The sequence below is a fragment of the Sylvia atricapilla genome, chromosome 17, assembly GCF_009819655.1.
Source record: "Sylvia atricapilla isolate bSylAtr1 chromosome 17, bSylAtr1.pri, whole genome shotgun sequence".
Lineage (NCBI taxonomy): Eukaryota > Metazoa > Chordata > Aves > Passeriformes > Sylviidae > Sylvia > Sylvia atricapilla.
The window spans coordinates 2,166,166-2,180,700 of NC_089156.1; the positions used below are offsets into that span (position 1 = coordinate 2,166,166).

The 14,535-nt window shown below is 41.2% G+C and overlaps 1 protein-coding gene across 1 annotated transcript; it reads left to right on the forward strand.

Annotated features, from left to right (window-relative positions):
* Positions 1–1,877: 1,877 nt before the first annotated feature.
* Positions 1,878–9,994, forward strand: LOC136368806 (solute carrier family 2, facilitated glucose transporter member 11-like). Its single transcript, XM_066331203.1, has 12 exons — positions 1,878–1,964; positions 2,887–2,985; positions 3,623–3,783; positions 4,262–4,386; positions 4,722–4,851; positions 5,463–5,611; positions 5,975–6,162; positions 7,138–7,248; positions 7,751–7,852; positions 8,170–8,245; positions 9,040–9,167; positions 9,504–9,994. The coding sequence occupies exons 1-12, from the start codon at positions 1,941–1,943 to the stop codon at positions 9,708–9,710; spliced, it is 1,500 nt and encodes a 499-aa protein (XP_066187300.1). The 5' UTR covers positions 1,878–1,940; the 3' UTR covers positions 9,711–9,994.
* The last annotated feature ends 4,541 nt before the right edge of the window (positions 9,995–14,535 follow it).

Below are 14,535 nucleotides of genomic sequence, written 5' to 3' on the forward strand. Positions count from 1 at the left end.
CTATATGACATGACACTTTTTTGGCCTCGCTTTACAGTTTTCTGATAAGGAAATAAAAAGCAGTGGCTAGAAAAACACATCCTTCTGATGGTACCTGGGTTGATTTTCATTGAATGAAGAGTCAGGGACAGAGTAGACCCCATTTTCTGAGGTGATGTTGTGGGTGTCAAGGAATGCTGTGTCTGTCTTGTTCTGGAGATGAGATCTTCACTACCAACTGATGCAGATGCTGCACAATAAATTTTGCAAAAGGATCTGAATACTGAGCACCAGTTTCTTTCCTGGCCCTAAGGCTCCTGCTATTTTATCTTCACATCATGCTCCAGCAGTCTTTGTGGCAGTGGCCAAACCTAATGTCAGGAGCAGGGAACTTTCCCAACATAGCCATCCCTCCCATGACAATCATCACACTACCAAAAAAAACCTAGATAAAGTTTATTGTTTCAAAGCTTGAGATCATTGATCACACAGTGCCACTTTAATAATCAACACACATTCCTTCTTCTGGTCAAAAATGCAGAGGAAAAAAAAAGAAGCGTTGGAAATGTTTTGAAAAGAAAATAATAGGTAATTGATTATTTTAAAGGTCCTTATTTGGTTTGATTTTTCTCAAACTTACTGGTTCCCAATGAGGAAGTTTTTATTGTCTTACAAGACATTAAAAACTCATTTCCTTATACACGTCTTTCTACAGCATGATTGTGTTAAACCTGCCCTACTTCTCCCCTCCTACTAACAACTGTCCACAAGAGGGAAACTGTGGTAAATCATTAACTGCCAAAAACTGTCATGGAATGGGAATAAAGGTTGGAGAAGTACTTGTGAATCTGCAGTTCCAAGATCCAGGATCACACAAGTGCAACACAGGGCATCTCTGAAAACAAAATCCCTCCAAGTCAATAGTATTGGGTGAGCTCCATACTGGGTCTGGAAAATGCACATTTCTTATAGTGTTCAAATCCTAGGTGGAGGGATGCCTCTTGTCCTCTTCTTTAGGAAAGTAAATAAAACCCCTACTAGGTATTTAAGGCTTGCTTTTTCCATCGCACAGGACTGGACAATAGTGTTAAACAGTAGGAAGACTCTAGGAGGGACACAGACAACAGATGGAAGAGGAACGGGGATCTCCAGTGACTGTGTGATCAACCAGGTGTTAAAAGTTGGCCACAGACACTGTTTGGAAACCCCTCTGGAAAGGCCCAGAGCTGCCATGTGTGTCCTTCCTTCCAACCTCGGCTCAAATAAAAACAATCCTTTGCCCTCTGGTTCCTCCAGGCTCATCACGTTCGTGCCCACTGAGATGTGGCAGCCTGCCCTGGCACACAGTGGGGCAGTTCCACTGTTACACAGAGGCTTCTGAGGGCTTCTGGAAAAACTCTGGGCCACTGTAAAGAGCTGGGTGTTAGCATGGACACAAAATGCCAATATTCCAGTACTTCATTTCCTGCATCTGGGAAATTGTTCAAGCAATTGTGAATGTTCTAGCAGGCAAGGTGAGGCATTGCGGCTGAGCTACAATTCTAAAGGCCTGTTGTAGACTGGAGGAGAGTAAAACCTCCCCTGCCCAAGCTGCTTTTCAGAGAGGTGAAGAGGGGCTCTGCTCCCTGAAGGGAAGATGGTGGCACTGTCTGACACCTCACACGACAGAAACACACAGGGGTTTTAGTAGTGCCAGTAAGGGTGAGTGCTCCCAATTCAAAAAGAATAAACATTGACCAGTATTGTAATCAGCTTGTCATATCTGGGTCTTAGAATAATTAAACCAGCAAGAAGAGACTCTGGCCAGTGTCAGGGGAGGACACAATTTGCTAAAAGCCACATGGTTAGAATTTAACTTCTGTGCTGCGATCCCAAATTCTTACAACCTCAGCGTGGAGCCCATCTCTCTCATCTGGCAGACTTGACAAGGGCTCTCAGAGCAGGCAGGGTTTCAAGGGGAAATGGCTGGTTTCCTCTCAGACCTGGTGAGTATCCAAATTCTTGTGTTCTAGCCCTGGTCACTAAAAGCAGCATGATCTTTAAGATTGCAGCAAAAGGAATAATTCTTTCTTGCAATAAAAATGAGCAACAGAGCTTGGGACAACACCGGTTGAGCAATGATTGATTCAATGGCATCTGCAGAAAATACATTAGAAATGCAAAAGAGTGTCAGGTTGAAAAGAGGATCTGGGAAACCAAGAAAGATGGGAAAATGGGGGAAGACAGAGAACATAGTATCAGTGAAAAACACAAAACACAAAAACTCTCCCACTCTACTGCTTTCCACTCTCAAGGACAATTGAGGATACTTATCATTTTAAAATGTGACTTGACTAAATGCCTGAAAACATATGTGCTTGTGAGAAATGCTCTGAAATTCAGTGTATATCATAGAAACACAACATTTCTAATAGGAGTCATTCAGATAAAAATGTCATTTCATACAGAGTTGATAAAAGTGAAATGTAAAAAAATAAGTTTTGAGAGGATAGACTTGAGTCATCTCTAGAAAAAGGTGAACACTGTCCCTGAGGGGGCAAAGGTGAAAGCAAAAAGGAATTCAAGAAAGCTGTAGCTTCTTTCTAATACAAAGGTAAACACAAATGATCTCAACAAAACTTTTATGATTTTTGTTTTCTGTGGTTAGCAGAACTAACAGCATTAGGGAATGAATTTTTTCAGATTGCTAATAACTGGGAGAGAAACGTAGCAGAATGTGCAGATTCGTATTTTAATGATTTAACAAATGAACTTTGCTTGATTATTGTAAAATTCAAGATGGGTTTTTGCATGTTAAAGGTTTCTTAGTCATAGAAATGTGAAGTTGTAATTACCTGTAAATCACTTCATGGTCTGAAAGGCGTGCCAGGATCAGGAACTTAGGATGTATTTGGCTCTCTTTGGCAGGTTCAATACCGGAGGCTATGGCTAATGATTGTGGTGCTGGGAATTGGTGGAACCCACCTCTCTGGTTTTCAGATGTCTGTGATCAATTACGCTTCTCCGGTAGGCAAAGCTGGAGGAAAGAAAATCCCACCTCTAACTGTTCCTTATAGTCCTAGGCCTTACACTTTGCAGATGCTTTACAAAAGCTCTTAGGTGTTGCTATGTCAGTTTATTCCCAGATGTTTCCAATGCCGTACTGTCACTGTCAAGGTTTGCATGATTGCAAGGAGCTGTGCTCCAAAGACAACTTCCCACAGAATTTTGTAGAAACAATTGAGATGCTTGAGATGCTTACACAATGTGTAGAAGCACATTGAGATGCTTACAGTTTATGCCATGGAGAAAAAAAATCCAAAAAACCCAAGCTGACAGAGTCAGCCTTCAGCTTAGCCCTTTTCTCTTTATACCCATTACTGGCCACAAGAACATTTACACCTCACTATAATGAATATAAGGTCCTAATATTCTGGTGTAGGCGAGGTAGGATTCAACACACTAAAGAGTATAATTAATCTTTGAAATATGTTTGTACACTATTAGGCTGCATGAGAAGAAATAGCAATCTTTATTTGCAAACAAATATCCTACAGTCACACTTCTAGTCATGACTATTAATCTAATTTTTTAAAATCGTATACGTTATGAAGAACATTGTGATTCGTGCCTTGGTGGAACAAAAATCTCTTTTTTGTCCCAGTACATTCAGAAGTTCATCAACGACACGTGGCTGGAGCGATATGGTTCTGTGCTGCCTCAGGAGACCCTGATGCTGCTGTGGTCTCTCGTCGTGTCTGTGTACTGCATGGGTGGCATGATAGGGTGTCTGTGTAGTGGGTACCTGACTGCAACATTTGGAAAGTAAGTACATTTCCCAGCATCTCACTACCCAGGGCTTCAACAGGGGAAGCTGTTAAACATTATTCTACTAAGAGAAGGTATACCAGAATTTCACTGCCCCCTGCTGCCGCAGAATTCACCCAGCACATAAAACTACTGGAAGCACTGGAGAGACAAAAACATGCAGATTTTCTGATTCCCTTGACACAGCTTTTGTTGCCATACAATTCCCATATTTTTGCTGATGTTTTACCCTGCAGGAGTTTCCCTCAGCCTCATGGTTTGCTTACACAGTGAGTAAGACGAGTCCAGCTTCTGCCTTCCCACTCCTCTGCAAAGACATCCTGCCTTTTCAGAACCAGATTCGGTTGTCCTGTAAGCAATAGGTTTAAACATGGCCATAGCTTCAGTCTATAAATCCAGAGCAGAAGAGCCAGAGGTTAGTCAAAGGAGAAAAAGTCAAACATGGATGGCACCCACATGTTGTTTGCTGTTGCAGGAAGAAATGTCTACTGTTCAACGACGTGGTGCTAATAACAGCCACGCTGCACACAGGCTTCAGCAGGACAGCCAAGTCTTTTGAGATGATCCTGGCTGGGCGCTTCCTCGAGGGCATCGCTGCTGGTAGGGCTCCCACTACCCCCTGTTACTGTGACTTCTTTGGGGGGATACAGAAATCTGCCTGCTGGGAGCACCCAGGAATGCCCTGTAAGCCAGTGGAACAAGGAACAGATCGGGGCAAGGTAAGATGAGCTGTGCCTTGCTTTCAAGAGGTCATGCAGAGAGATCTAATGGATTAGCTAGACATCTTACCTAAAATCACAGGTACATTTTCAGCCCATTATTGCAGAGGATTTATGGGAAAGGGTTCAGAAGAGAGAGGGGAGAGGTGAAAGGGAACTGAAAAGGGACCCTCTCTCTTTCCACAGCTGTAGCACTCTCCTGTCTTCTCCCTTTAGGAATATGTATGAATGCGCATGTTCAGTATGCTGGAGAGATCTCACCTAAGAAGCTACGTGGATTCATAAATGTGACCTCCACGGTGTTTCTTGCACTAGGAAAAACTGTGGCAAGAATTCTTGGATTAAGGTGCTTGTGCTACTCCTTCTCAGCCTGTTTTATATTTACTTTTCTTCTATATAGCAGGGAAGTGGTGTTCTCCCAGTCCTAGACACAAACATTCAATCAGGGTGGGGTTTTATTTTGCTTAACTACAGCAGTCAAAGAGGCGGCATCTACCCTATACAAGTCACTAAGGTTTCCATGTCATTCTCTGGGGAGGGAAAGGTCTTTCTCTTGGGAAAGGATGATTCCATCTCTGGAGGTGCAGTCTCTCTGCTGAAGTTAATAAGAAAAGATTTTATGTAAATACTTTTAGTAAATTCGTGAGGTCTAAAAGTTTTGCTAATTTCTTGATAACCTCATGCAGAGTTGTGGTGTTGGTTCAGAGAGCTGTTGTGGGAATATTCCGACCTTCAGAAATTAAAAGTTTAAGAAAAAATATCAGCCTTGCAGAAGACATAAAGTATTAGTCTATTTTCCTGTTGCTAACCTAAACATAATCTATTTCAATTGATCTTTTCAATGACTGTATGTACTTTGTGTCTCTTTAGCTAGCCTAGAATTTAGTTATAAACACCAATTTAGTTATAAACTATAATTTTACTGGACTATGAATAGATTCTAACTCACTTTCTTAGAGAACTTTTAGGAACTGAAGACATGTGGCACGTGCTATTGTCCTTCTCTGGGCTAGTGGCATTGATTCAACTGATCTTCCTGCCGTTCTTTCCCGAGTCTCCGCCTTATCTCTTGTTGCAAAAAAAGGACAAAGCTGGCTGTTTGAAAGGTAAGAGAAAACTTTGGATCCTTAGTTTGTTAAATCATAACTCTTGGGAAAGTGAAGCTAACAGCAGGAATTGGCTTTTCTATTAGCCAGCTACAGATTTCTTGATAATTACATGATTAAAATCCTCCAGACCAAGCAGAGTCATCAGAGACATTTAAGATCTACTTCTAACTGCTACAGCATTTTCCAGGGAATTTTCACCATGTTCCAGTAAGTGATGTTCCTTCCAGTCCTTTCTTAGTAACTGATGAATCAAAGCATAGACTCAACTGCAAATGTTTAGCATTATTAAAAGTTGAAAAACACAGAATTACGAATGGATCAAATGATGGAGGGATATACTTCATTCTGTCTCTTCTGTAGCCATGAAGCAACTCTGGGGAGAAGGGAATTATCAAACAGAATTTGATGACTTGATGAAGGAAAAGGCTATAACAAAAGGCACCAAAATCATGAATGTCCTAGAGGTGCTTAGAGAACGTTCCGTGTACCCACAGCTGTGTACCATACTCCTCCTTTTGCTGAGTCTGCAGCTCTGTGGCCTGAGTGCAGTTGAGTATGCCCTATTTCCACGCTTGCATCTGCTGTTACGTCTCCAAATGCCACAATGCCAGTTTGTCCCTTTCCTCTGGGTCTACATTATTCCTGCTCACACAGAGCCCACTGCCTGTCACCTGTGGTACCATCCTCAGTATTGTCCCTACCCCTAAGGGAGCTTCTCAGGTGGGAATACAAGAGCTCCAGCTCAGCCCAAGCTCCTGCAAGGGCACTGCTGCCTTCATTCCCCTTGTGGTACAACCAAGGAATGTGTAGAGGAAAGAGTTACAAGTATCCTAAGGCTCACAGCAACCCAGCACCACTTCCTTTGACTTCTGCAGTAGCAGATGGCCAGCTACTGCCACCCAGTCCCATGTCATTTAAGAAGGAACTTTTATCCATTCATTAACATCCTTTCAGCTGTTTTCAGTACAGCTGGCTGAGCCCAGTGCAGCCCATTCCCTTCATGTTATCACTTGTCTGGGAGTGTCTCTCCATGAGCCCTGGTTCAGCCCGTGCTGGAGGTGGTTCATTCCAGCTTCCAGCAATGGAATTCCCTCTGCACTCGGCTGGCAGGGAAGTGGTGCCTCTGCAGACGAGCAGCTTCTATTTAGCAACTGGAAAAGGGCAACAGAATCAACTGTTTGCTTGACAATGTGTAGTGTGCTGAGACTGAGATTTGCTTTTCTTTCTCTTGTCTTGTCCCTTTCCTTTTCCTTTTTGCCAAAATGACACTGTTTCTCCATGTCTTACAATACACTTCTTTCAACTGCTTTTTTTATTCCTTCTTTTTTTTTTTTTCCTTACAAATCCATTTCCTTGATTGCCGTTAACCTTTTGATTTCTCACATCTGGAGCAGTTGTGTTATCTATACTAAGGCCTAGTAATGTATTGCTGGTTTTGCAGTGATGACAAATCTAGTTCTAAGTGATGCAGGATAGACACATGTCACATCTATTAAATGTGCTTTATTTTTCTTATTTCCCAGATCACCTTTTACACCTCAGAAATTTTTTTGACAGCCAGTCTGCATGAAAGCATAATCCCATACGTATCTCTAGGAGTTTCAATCTCTGAACTCCTCTCCATCATATTCTGTGTAAGTCAGAGTTTCCTGGGATTTTAAGAATTAAATCATTCTTCCTTGAAGCAAATGAATGTTCTCCTTATGAACCAAGGAATTTTCCTGTGGTGTTGCATAAATCTGTACAGTGGTTGTTACCATCCATTGCAAATTTTGTCCCAACTTTCAAATGTTTCATCCCATCTTCATTCATCCTTATTTCTTACAACAATCCCTTACGAAATGTCATTCAAACATAAATATGTGTACTCATTTCCATATATTTGTGTATATCTATACATTCAAATGGAATTGTAGCATGCTTCCACTGATTATAGTGTTTAAGAAGTAGCTGCAATGCTGGACAGTGATGGTAAATCATAGTATTAGAGAGTGTAGAAGGAATTTAATAAAATAACAAAGTTGGTACCAATAAGATTTGTTTTCTCTGAAGTAAAAAGAACTCTTGATTTGTTGAATGGCTCACAGTTGGATTTTGCCAAGCTTCCAGTGACAGGCAATTTTTTCTATCCCTCAGAGCTCCATAATCGATCGGTTTGGACGCCGAATGCTCCTGTGTGGTGGTTATCTGCTGATGGCACTGATACTGGTGCTGCTTGAAGTGAGCCTTCTGCTGAGTGTAAGCATCTCTCCGGGAGTGGATCTGCATCAGAGCACCCTGTGCAGGACAGCAGATAGCCAGCCTTAGCTTTCATGTCCAAACCAGCAGGTCAGAATGTCTCCTAAACACAAGCTCACCTCTGTAGCTGTGACACCACAAGCTGCTCCTGGACTTCCACAGTGTTCAGTAAAGAAAGATAAGCAGGTCTAGAGAGCATCTACCCAGCTCAGTATCATGGGCTTTTTCACAAATATCACTGCTCCTGTGCTTGGATCAGCTGTGTTACAGCTGTAAAATTAATTTTCATCCTCTTTCCTCCTTTCCCCTTTGCCTAGGATCAGTTCCTCTGGTTGCGTTACTGCAGTGTTATTCTCATCTTTTTGTTCATCATTGCTTATGGAATAGGACCAGGTGAGTACCACAATAAAAGCTGCAGGAAAGCTTGGGCCCCAGGGATAAACACAGGCCATGAATGAATAGAAATAGAACTAGAATATGTGAGTATATTTTTGAAAATCAACAGCTCAATTGAGAATGAGATTGAGGGAATCTCAATTTTTGATGAATTAATTACCAAAGAAACAATTTCTTTAACAAATTATACAAATCATTCACACTCAGATGAATCAGGACCCTGTTTTCTCTCACTAGATTACAGGTTCAAACCAAATAAATTCTTGTTAATCAATTCATGAAGATCTGTTTTGCACAGTGTGGATACTGTTCAGTGCCTAGAGGTTCAGATGGCTGATCTCTGCCAAAGGGTAGTGGTAGGCTTTTCTAAAATACCAGAGTTTCTCAATCTATCTGTAAAATCCTACTCTGTGAAGGACTGACACCTGACAGAATGCATAATCTGTCTCAGCACTGCTCAGTCCTTGCTTGTCCTCTCTTAATATCACCCTCAATTGCCTGTATCAGTAACACCAGATCCAAATGTACAGTTCTCTGGTAGAACCTCACTCACCTAAGACCAGGATTTATCTGGACATTCTCTGACTAAACACTACTTGTAGTTACTAAAGTCTCTAAAATCAAATGTCAGTCTTTGGTATTGTAAGGCTTGTACCTGGACACCATGGATGTCTTGAAAATACAACAGAATTTCCACAGTAGCAGAACTGAGGTATCTTCTATAGGAAATACTATAGGAAATTACAACAATGTTTCTATGACTTTTTAATGTTGGTTTTTTTTCCCCTCAGCTGGAGTTGTTGTGGCTGTCATGAATGAAATCTTCACCCTCTCAACAAGAGCTTCCGCTTTTGTAATTGGTGGAATTGTCATTTGGCTAGGCCTCACCTTCACTGGAATGATTTTCCCCTTCGCTGTAGTATGTAATTTGATTCAAATCTTCTCTTTGACTCTGTAAATTTAATCTGGATTTCTAGGCTGATCTGGACAGGGAGTAGGATGAAATGACTTGTAGATGATCAAAACCAGTGAATTCCTTATTGCTATGGGATATGGAGGCCATTTATATAAGGCACTTCCCAATACTTCAGAAACCACCTGCTGCCCCAAGAGCAGATTGAAAAAATAAGTAAATATTGTTTCTGTAAAATGAGCCTATTCCTTACTTTACAGGAACAAATCAACAGTTTCAAGACTCTATAGGGACAAGTGTTGCCAAGGAAATCACTCATCTTGTTCTATTTTTTATCTCCAGATGCTTCTTGGTCCTTTTTGCTTCCTCATCTTTATTGCTGTCCTGATCATTTCAGCAGTTCTTATCTACCTGTTCCTCCCAGAAACAAAAGGGAAGTCAACCTCTGAAATCACAGAAAAATTCAGAACCTGTCAGTTTAAGAGGACTCGTCACCAGGCTGTGGAGAAGCACACTGCTGAAGAAAAGACATTTTGCACCAAGCTCTGATAAGCCACCATAAGTAATTTCCACTGCTCAGGCACAACACGTCAATTGTATTTCGAGTTTTTCTCCATTGCTACCATTTTAAAGCAGCAAGATTTTTATCTATGTTTCTTACTTTATAAGAAAGTTCTGCTCAGGATTAAGAGCAGGATGAAGATAGGATTAAACAGAGCCATAGTCTTGCAAACAATTTTCATGTCATTTCTTTATGCTGTCACACTGTAAAGGACTTAGATTTGATCGTGAATGCTGTGCATGAACAAATGCCAGGTAGAATACAAATACCAGGTAGAATAATATCTTCCATTTCCTTGAGCTGACATCACGTAACCTTATGTCCTGATTGTCCCTATGACTGTCAGGAATCAGCCCTGATCCCCAGGTATTTGATGCAGAAGAACCCTCACTTGCATCCTCTGGAGCAAACTGACTGCACTCTCCATGCAGATCAATTGTGGCAAAATCGGGAGAAAGTTCTTGTAATATATTCTGGTGCCTCATGGATGGCACAAGGATTAACAAATACACACACAGTGCTGCGAGCTGGAAAGAAAGAGCCCTGGAGAGAGACAGAGAGTAAGATTTTGAGAGTATTGAGAGAGCAAGCAGCTTGAAAACTTAGCCCATTTTATAGCAAAGTAACTGCTAAAAAAAGGGGAGAACTTATGGTGGCCAGTATCTGCTGGCTGTGTGCTGCTGTCTGTAGGACACACTGCATTTGCTGCTGCACACCATCCTGCATTTCACTGCTGTGCTCCACAGCACCCCTGCACTGTGCTGCTCGAGGTCTGCCAGTCCTGCTGGCCACTTCCCTGCCCACCTCTTCTACCTTTGTACAGGATGATAAGTTACTTTTCCTTTTTCTGCCATAATTACAAATGGTATTTCATGCCTCCTCTTTAGCAGGATCATAAGTCCTTTCTTTCTGCAGTTTAACCATTTGTATGTGTTATCATTGTGCTGAGGTCTGAATTGAGTTTCAGGTTGTTCAGGGAGTTTTCTATTTAAAATTTCAAATAATGTACTCACTGCTTCTAAAGGAACAACCACAGAAGGAGTTCTGATATTAGTGCCAGTGTGTGTTCCAACAATTGAAACCTGACTTAGATTTTAGATTCCCTCCTTTTATCACTCCCTGTATCAAATCAGGGAGCATCCTGATGTGGAATGTTCCCGTTCAGAGGGGCCTCTCCCATTGAGGGACTGAAATATTTAATCCACCCATTTTAGGCATTGTCCAATTGCTACAAAAAAGCATAAATCAACAGAAAGCACACAAAGTAAACATTAACCTCAGCCTCAGAGTAGGATGGTTACCTCAGCTGAAGGTGCAGAAGAGGCATGGGAGAAAACAGTTCCTCAATCTGGCAGAGCTCTGTCTGCCTGGGATCAGCCACATTTTTGGGATAGATTGGACAAGCTCCTTCCAGAAGTGGTGAGTACTGCAGCTGGCAGCACCAGCTGTTAGCACAAGCTTTCAGAAGAACTGAGAGGTTTCCTGTTGCAATTGCCATTTCTAAAGATAATGCATTACAGATTTACCAAACTGTTTTTCAAAATAATATGGTAGGCAGGGGATAATCCTTTAAAATTAGAGCTAAGATTTAAAATATATAAAAACAATCAAAATACCTAACTTCCTGAACTAAATCATCATGGAAGCTTTGAAAGAAGTTCCAGCTGGTTAGAAAAACTAATTTTAAAAAATTGGAAATTAGGTTAATGTACTTCTTTCATGGTGAGGTATTTTTGTAACATTTTTACCTGCCAGCTTCCATGTCCAGGTGTGATACTGTCAGGCTGCTCTCCTTGCTTGTAGCCTGATAATGTTCTGAAATGGCACATTTGAAAAGAAAGGTTTTGTGGATGGTTTAGCTAGTTAATGTGAAGAAGAGCAGCAAAACTCAAAATCCAGAACCTTTATCTGGCTGATCTTTTTTTGCATTTATGCTTTGTGTATTCTGCTGAAACGGTTTAAGTGCCATCAGACAAGCCAATATCCTAGAAATGCAGGGAGTACAATATCACAGCTTCTTCTGTGATGAGCTTGTACTGTTCCTTGCATGTTCAGTACCAGTGGTTGGCTGTACTGTTCTTTGTGTTGGGAACTGGTGGATTCCTCACAAGTCCCTTTCAAACCTCTGGGAACAAATCCTCCTCCACCGTAAGAAAAGCAGACACAGTGTCTTCATTGATGGTGGGATCAAAATGTAAAGAATGCTTCCCAAATCAAACTGCAATTTTTTGCCATTGACTTCATTCCCAGCTCTTTCCAGCCACTCTTTGCAGAAGAAAAGGATAAGAGCTCACCTATATCTGCCTTTGGGTGGGCATGCTCAGGTAACAAACACATCCATCTGCCCACTCAACAGATGTTGCTACCATGCCCTCTTCCCTCTGTGGCCTCTCTGACAGCTCAGCTTGCAGCTCCCCTAGCAGCGTTATAAAGGGGAATTTCTAATGTCTGTGTCTCCTGTGGGACAATGAGAATGGCATGAGGCCAAATGTATTACAAATGTAACATTTATCTTCTTCCATGCTGTTCTTCCCCATCTGCACAGGTTTCCCAGTGAAATGCAATTGCAGGTGGCAGTACCTCTGAACTGTGCTGAGCAGACACTAAAGCCATAGAGTTGCTACCTCAATGGACAGAAGGAAAAATACCCATTGGGATCAGTGTTCACTATTGGTGCTGTACCAGATCAACGGTATGTTCTGCTGCAGTAACTTCCACTTCCATGTCTCAGTTCCTTCTGTCTGATTTCACTCCCTCTGCTGGTTCTTTTGCAGGAACTGGTCCCAGCAGAAGAGCAGCTGGAACACCACAGAGGGACTGTTCATCCCTGTCCCACAGCACCATGGCTGCTTTACAAACAGGTGCCTTGGGTTCCTCTGTCCCTGTTTTAGGAAGTCCAGCCACGCTGGCTCTGATACAGCTCCAGTGCCTCTTGCAAGAAGCCAGGTTGCTTTGGTGGGCACCTCCTCTGCTTCATGGCTTAAGGAACATTTCCATCTCAAGTATTTATCCTCCCAAACCACACCAATCCAAAGTGCCAGACCTCAGGAGGCCTGTTCTCCCAAATGCTCACTGTTGCTACATCCCTTACAGTTACTGATAAACCAGGGAGTAGATGATTAACCTGCCAATATTAATGTTTGTGAGTTGTCTTAATCCTATCCCAAGGCCTTTCTCTCATACTTCTGCAAGTGACACTCTAATTATTTTGACTGCTCACCCTACCCATCTTGCCTTCAGGAAAGAAGAAAAATTTAACTATTTTATTTCTGTTACTGTTTCCCATCTAAAGACTGGAGCGTATCAGGTCACAGTAACCAAACAAACTGGATTTCATGAAGTTAAACTTTGCCTTCATTGTCATCATCTTGTCATCATGTTCAAAATGCTGCAAAAGGGGGAGCAAAAAAATAAAATAAAATTTTTTTCTCTGATTTATTTCCAGAAAAACCTCATCTCTCTGCTTCCTTATCTTTACTGAGATCCTCATCAGTTCAACATCTTCATCTTCCTCTTCCTTCCAGAGACAAAGCAAAACTTTGTTATGAAAATAACCAAAGAATTTGGCACATTAGATTTTAGGAGGAGACCTCATTCCTTTACAGGAAATACTTCTCTTGAGGAAACACCACTTACACAAACTGGTCAACAGAAACACCACATATTAAGGTCATAAAAGACCTTGATGCTTGCAGACTGAAAACAAAGGCAAATTATTGTTTTCTGTTATGGGAAAAGATACCAATATTTTTTCACAGACACAAGTGGAATCTTCACAAATCATATCTTCACTCTCATATCACCTTGCAAATGTGAGAGCAGTGAACAATCAACAAGTCACTGTAACATAAAATACTGCTATGTTAAACTCTTAGATCTCACTTAGAACGTGTTTTGTACCTAAACATCTTCTTTAGTTCCAGCCCCCATGATTTTGTAATTCAGAATTTCATTTGGAGTTTTGGATTACAACAAACCCAAATCAAATCTGAAAGAAACCACCGAGTTTCTCTCAGTGCAGAGTTAAACTGCAGATGACTTCAGCCATCCACAATGAGCAGTCTAGTCTGGCCCAGGCTGGCTTAGGACCAAGCCTGGTTTACAGCTCTTTAGACAAAACTGTTTGACACACCTCGTGAAGGTGTTTGTCCATTTCACAGCAAGCATTTCCTACAGCTCGATTAAAAAAAATAATTACAAGATCTTGTTAGCTCAGTAATAATCTTTTAAACATGAAACTGTGCACAACTTCCAGTGTAGCAGCTATTTCAAGAATATAGGTGACATTTTCAACAGAAATGGTGAATTTCATTGACTTGACAAAAATCCAAGAAGTAAGCCCCTAAAATGAAATTCTCCTAAAATTTCTAATAAGGTGAAATAGTACCATGGCTCAGAATCACCAGAAATCCCTCAAAAAAGAGAAATTTCACTGTGAGCTGGTGGGATTTGCTGCTATTTGAAGTCCTCAGTAATTATTTTCAAGGGGTGAATCCTTGTGACATGGCCTCTGTACAACTCACTACAATTTGAGAAAAAAATCCATGATGAAAAGGAAGCATTAACATTTTCAAACCATAGCCAAGAGATATGCAAGTAGTTACAATGTTGGTGTTCAAGAGAAAATACAAAAATGCTGAATCATTCTAAACACTATTGCCAGCCAGGATAAATGGCATTTGCTATGCAGTTATACAGACAGTAGTTGGAATTACACAAGTAACCAAGGTTTTAATATTAACACGCTTTTTTATATTTCTCTCATTTATTTAGACTCACAGGATTTGTAGTGAGCCTCTCTGTAAATAATTG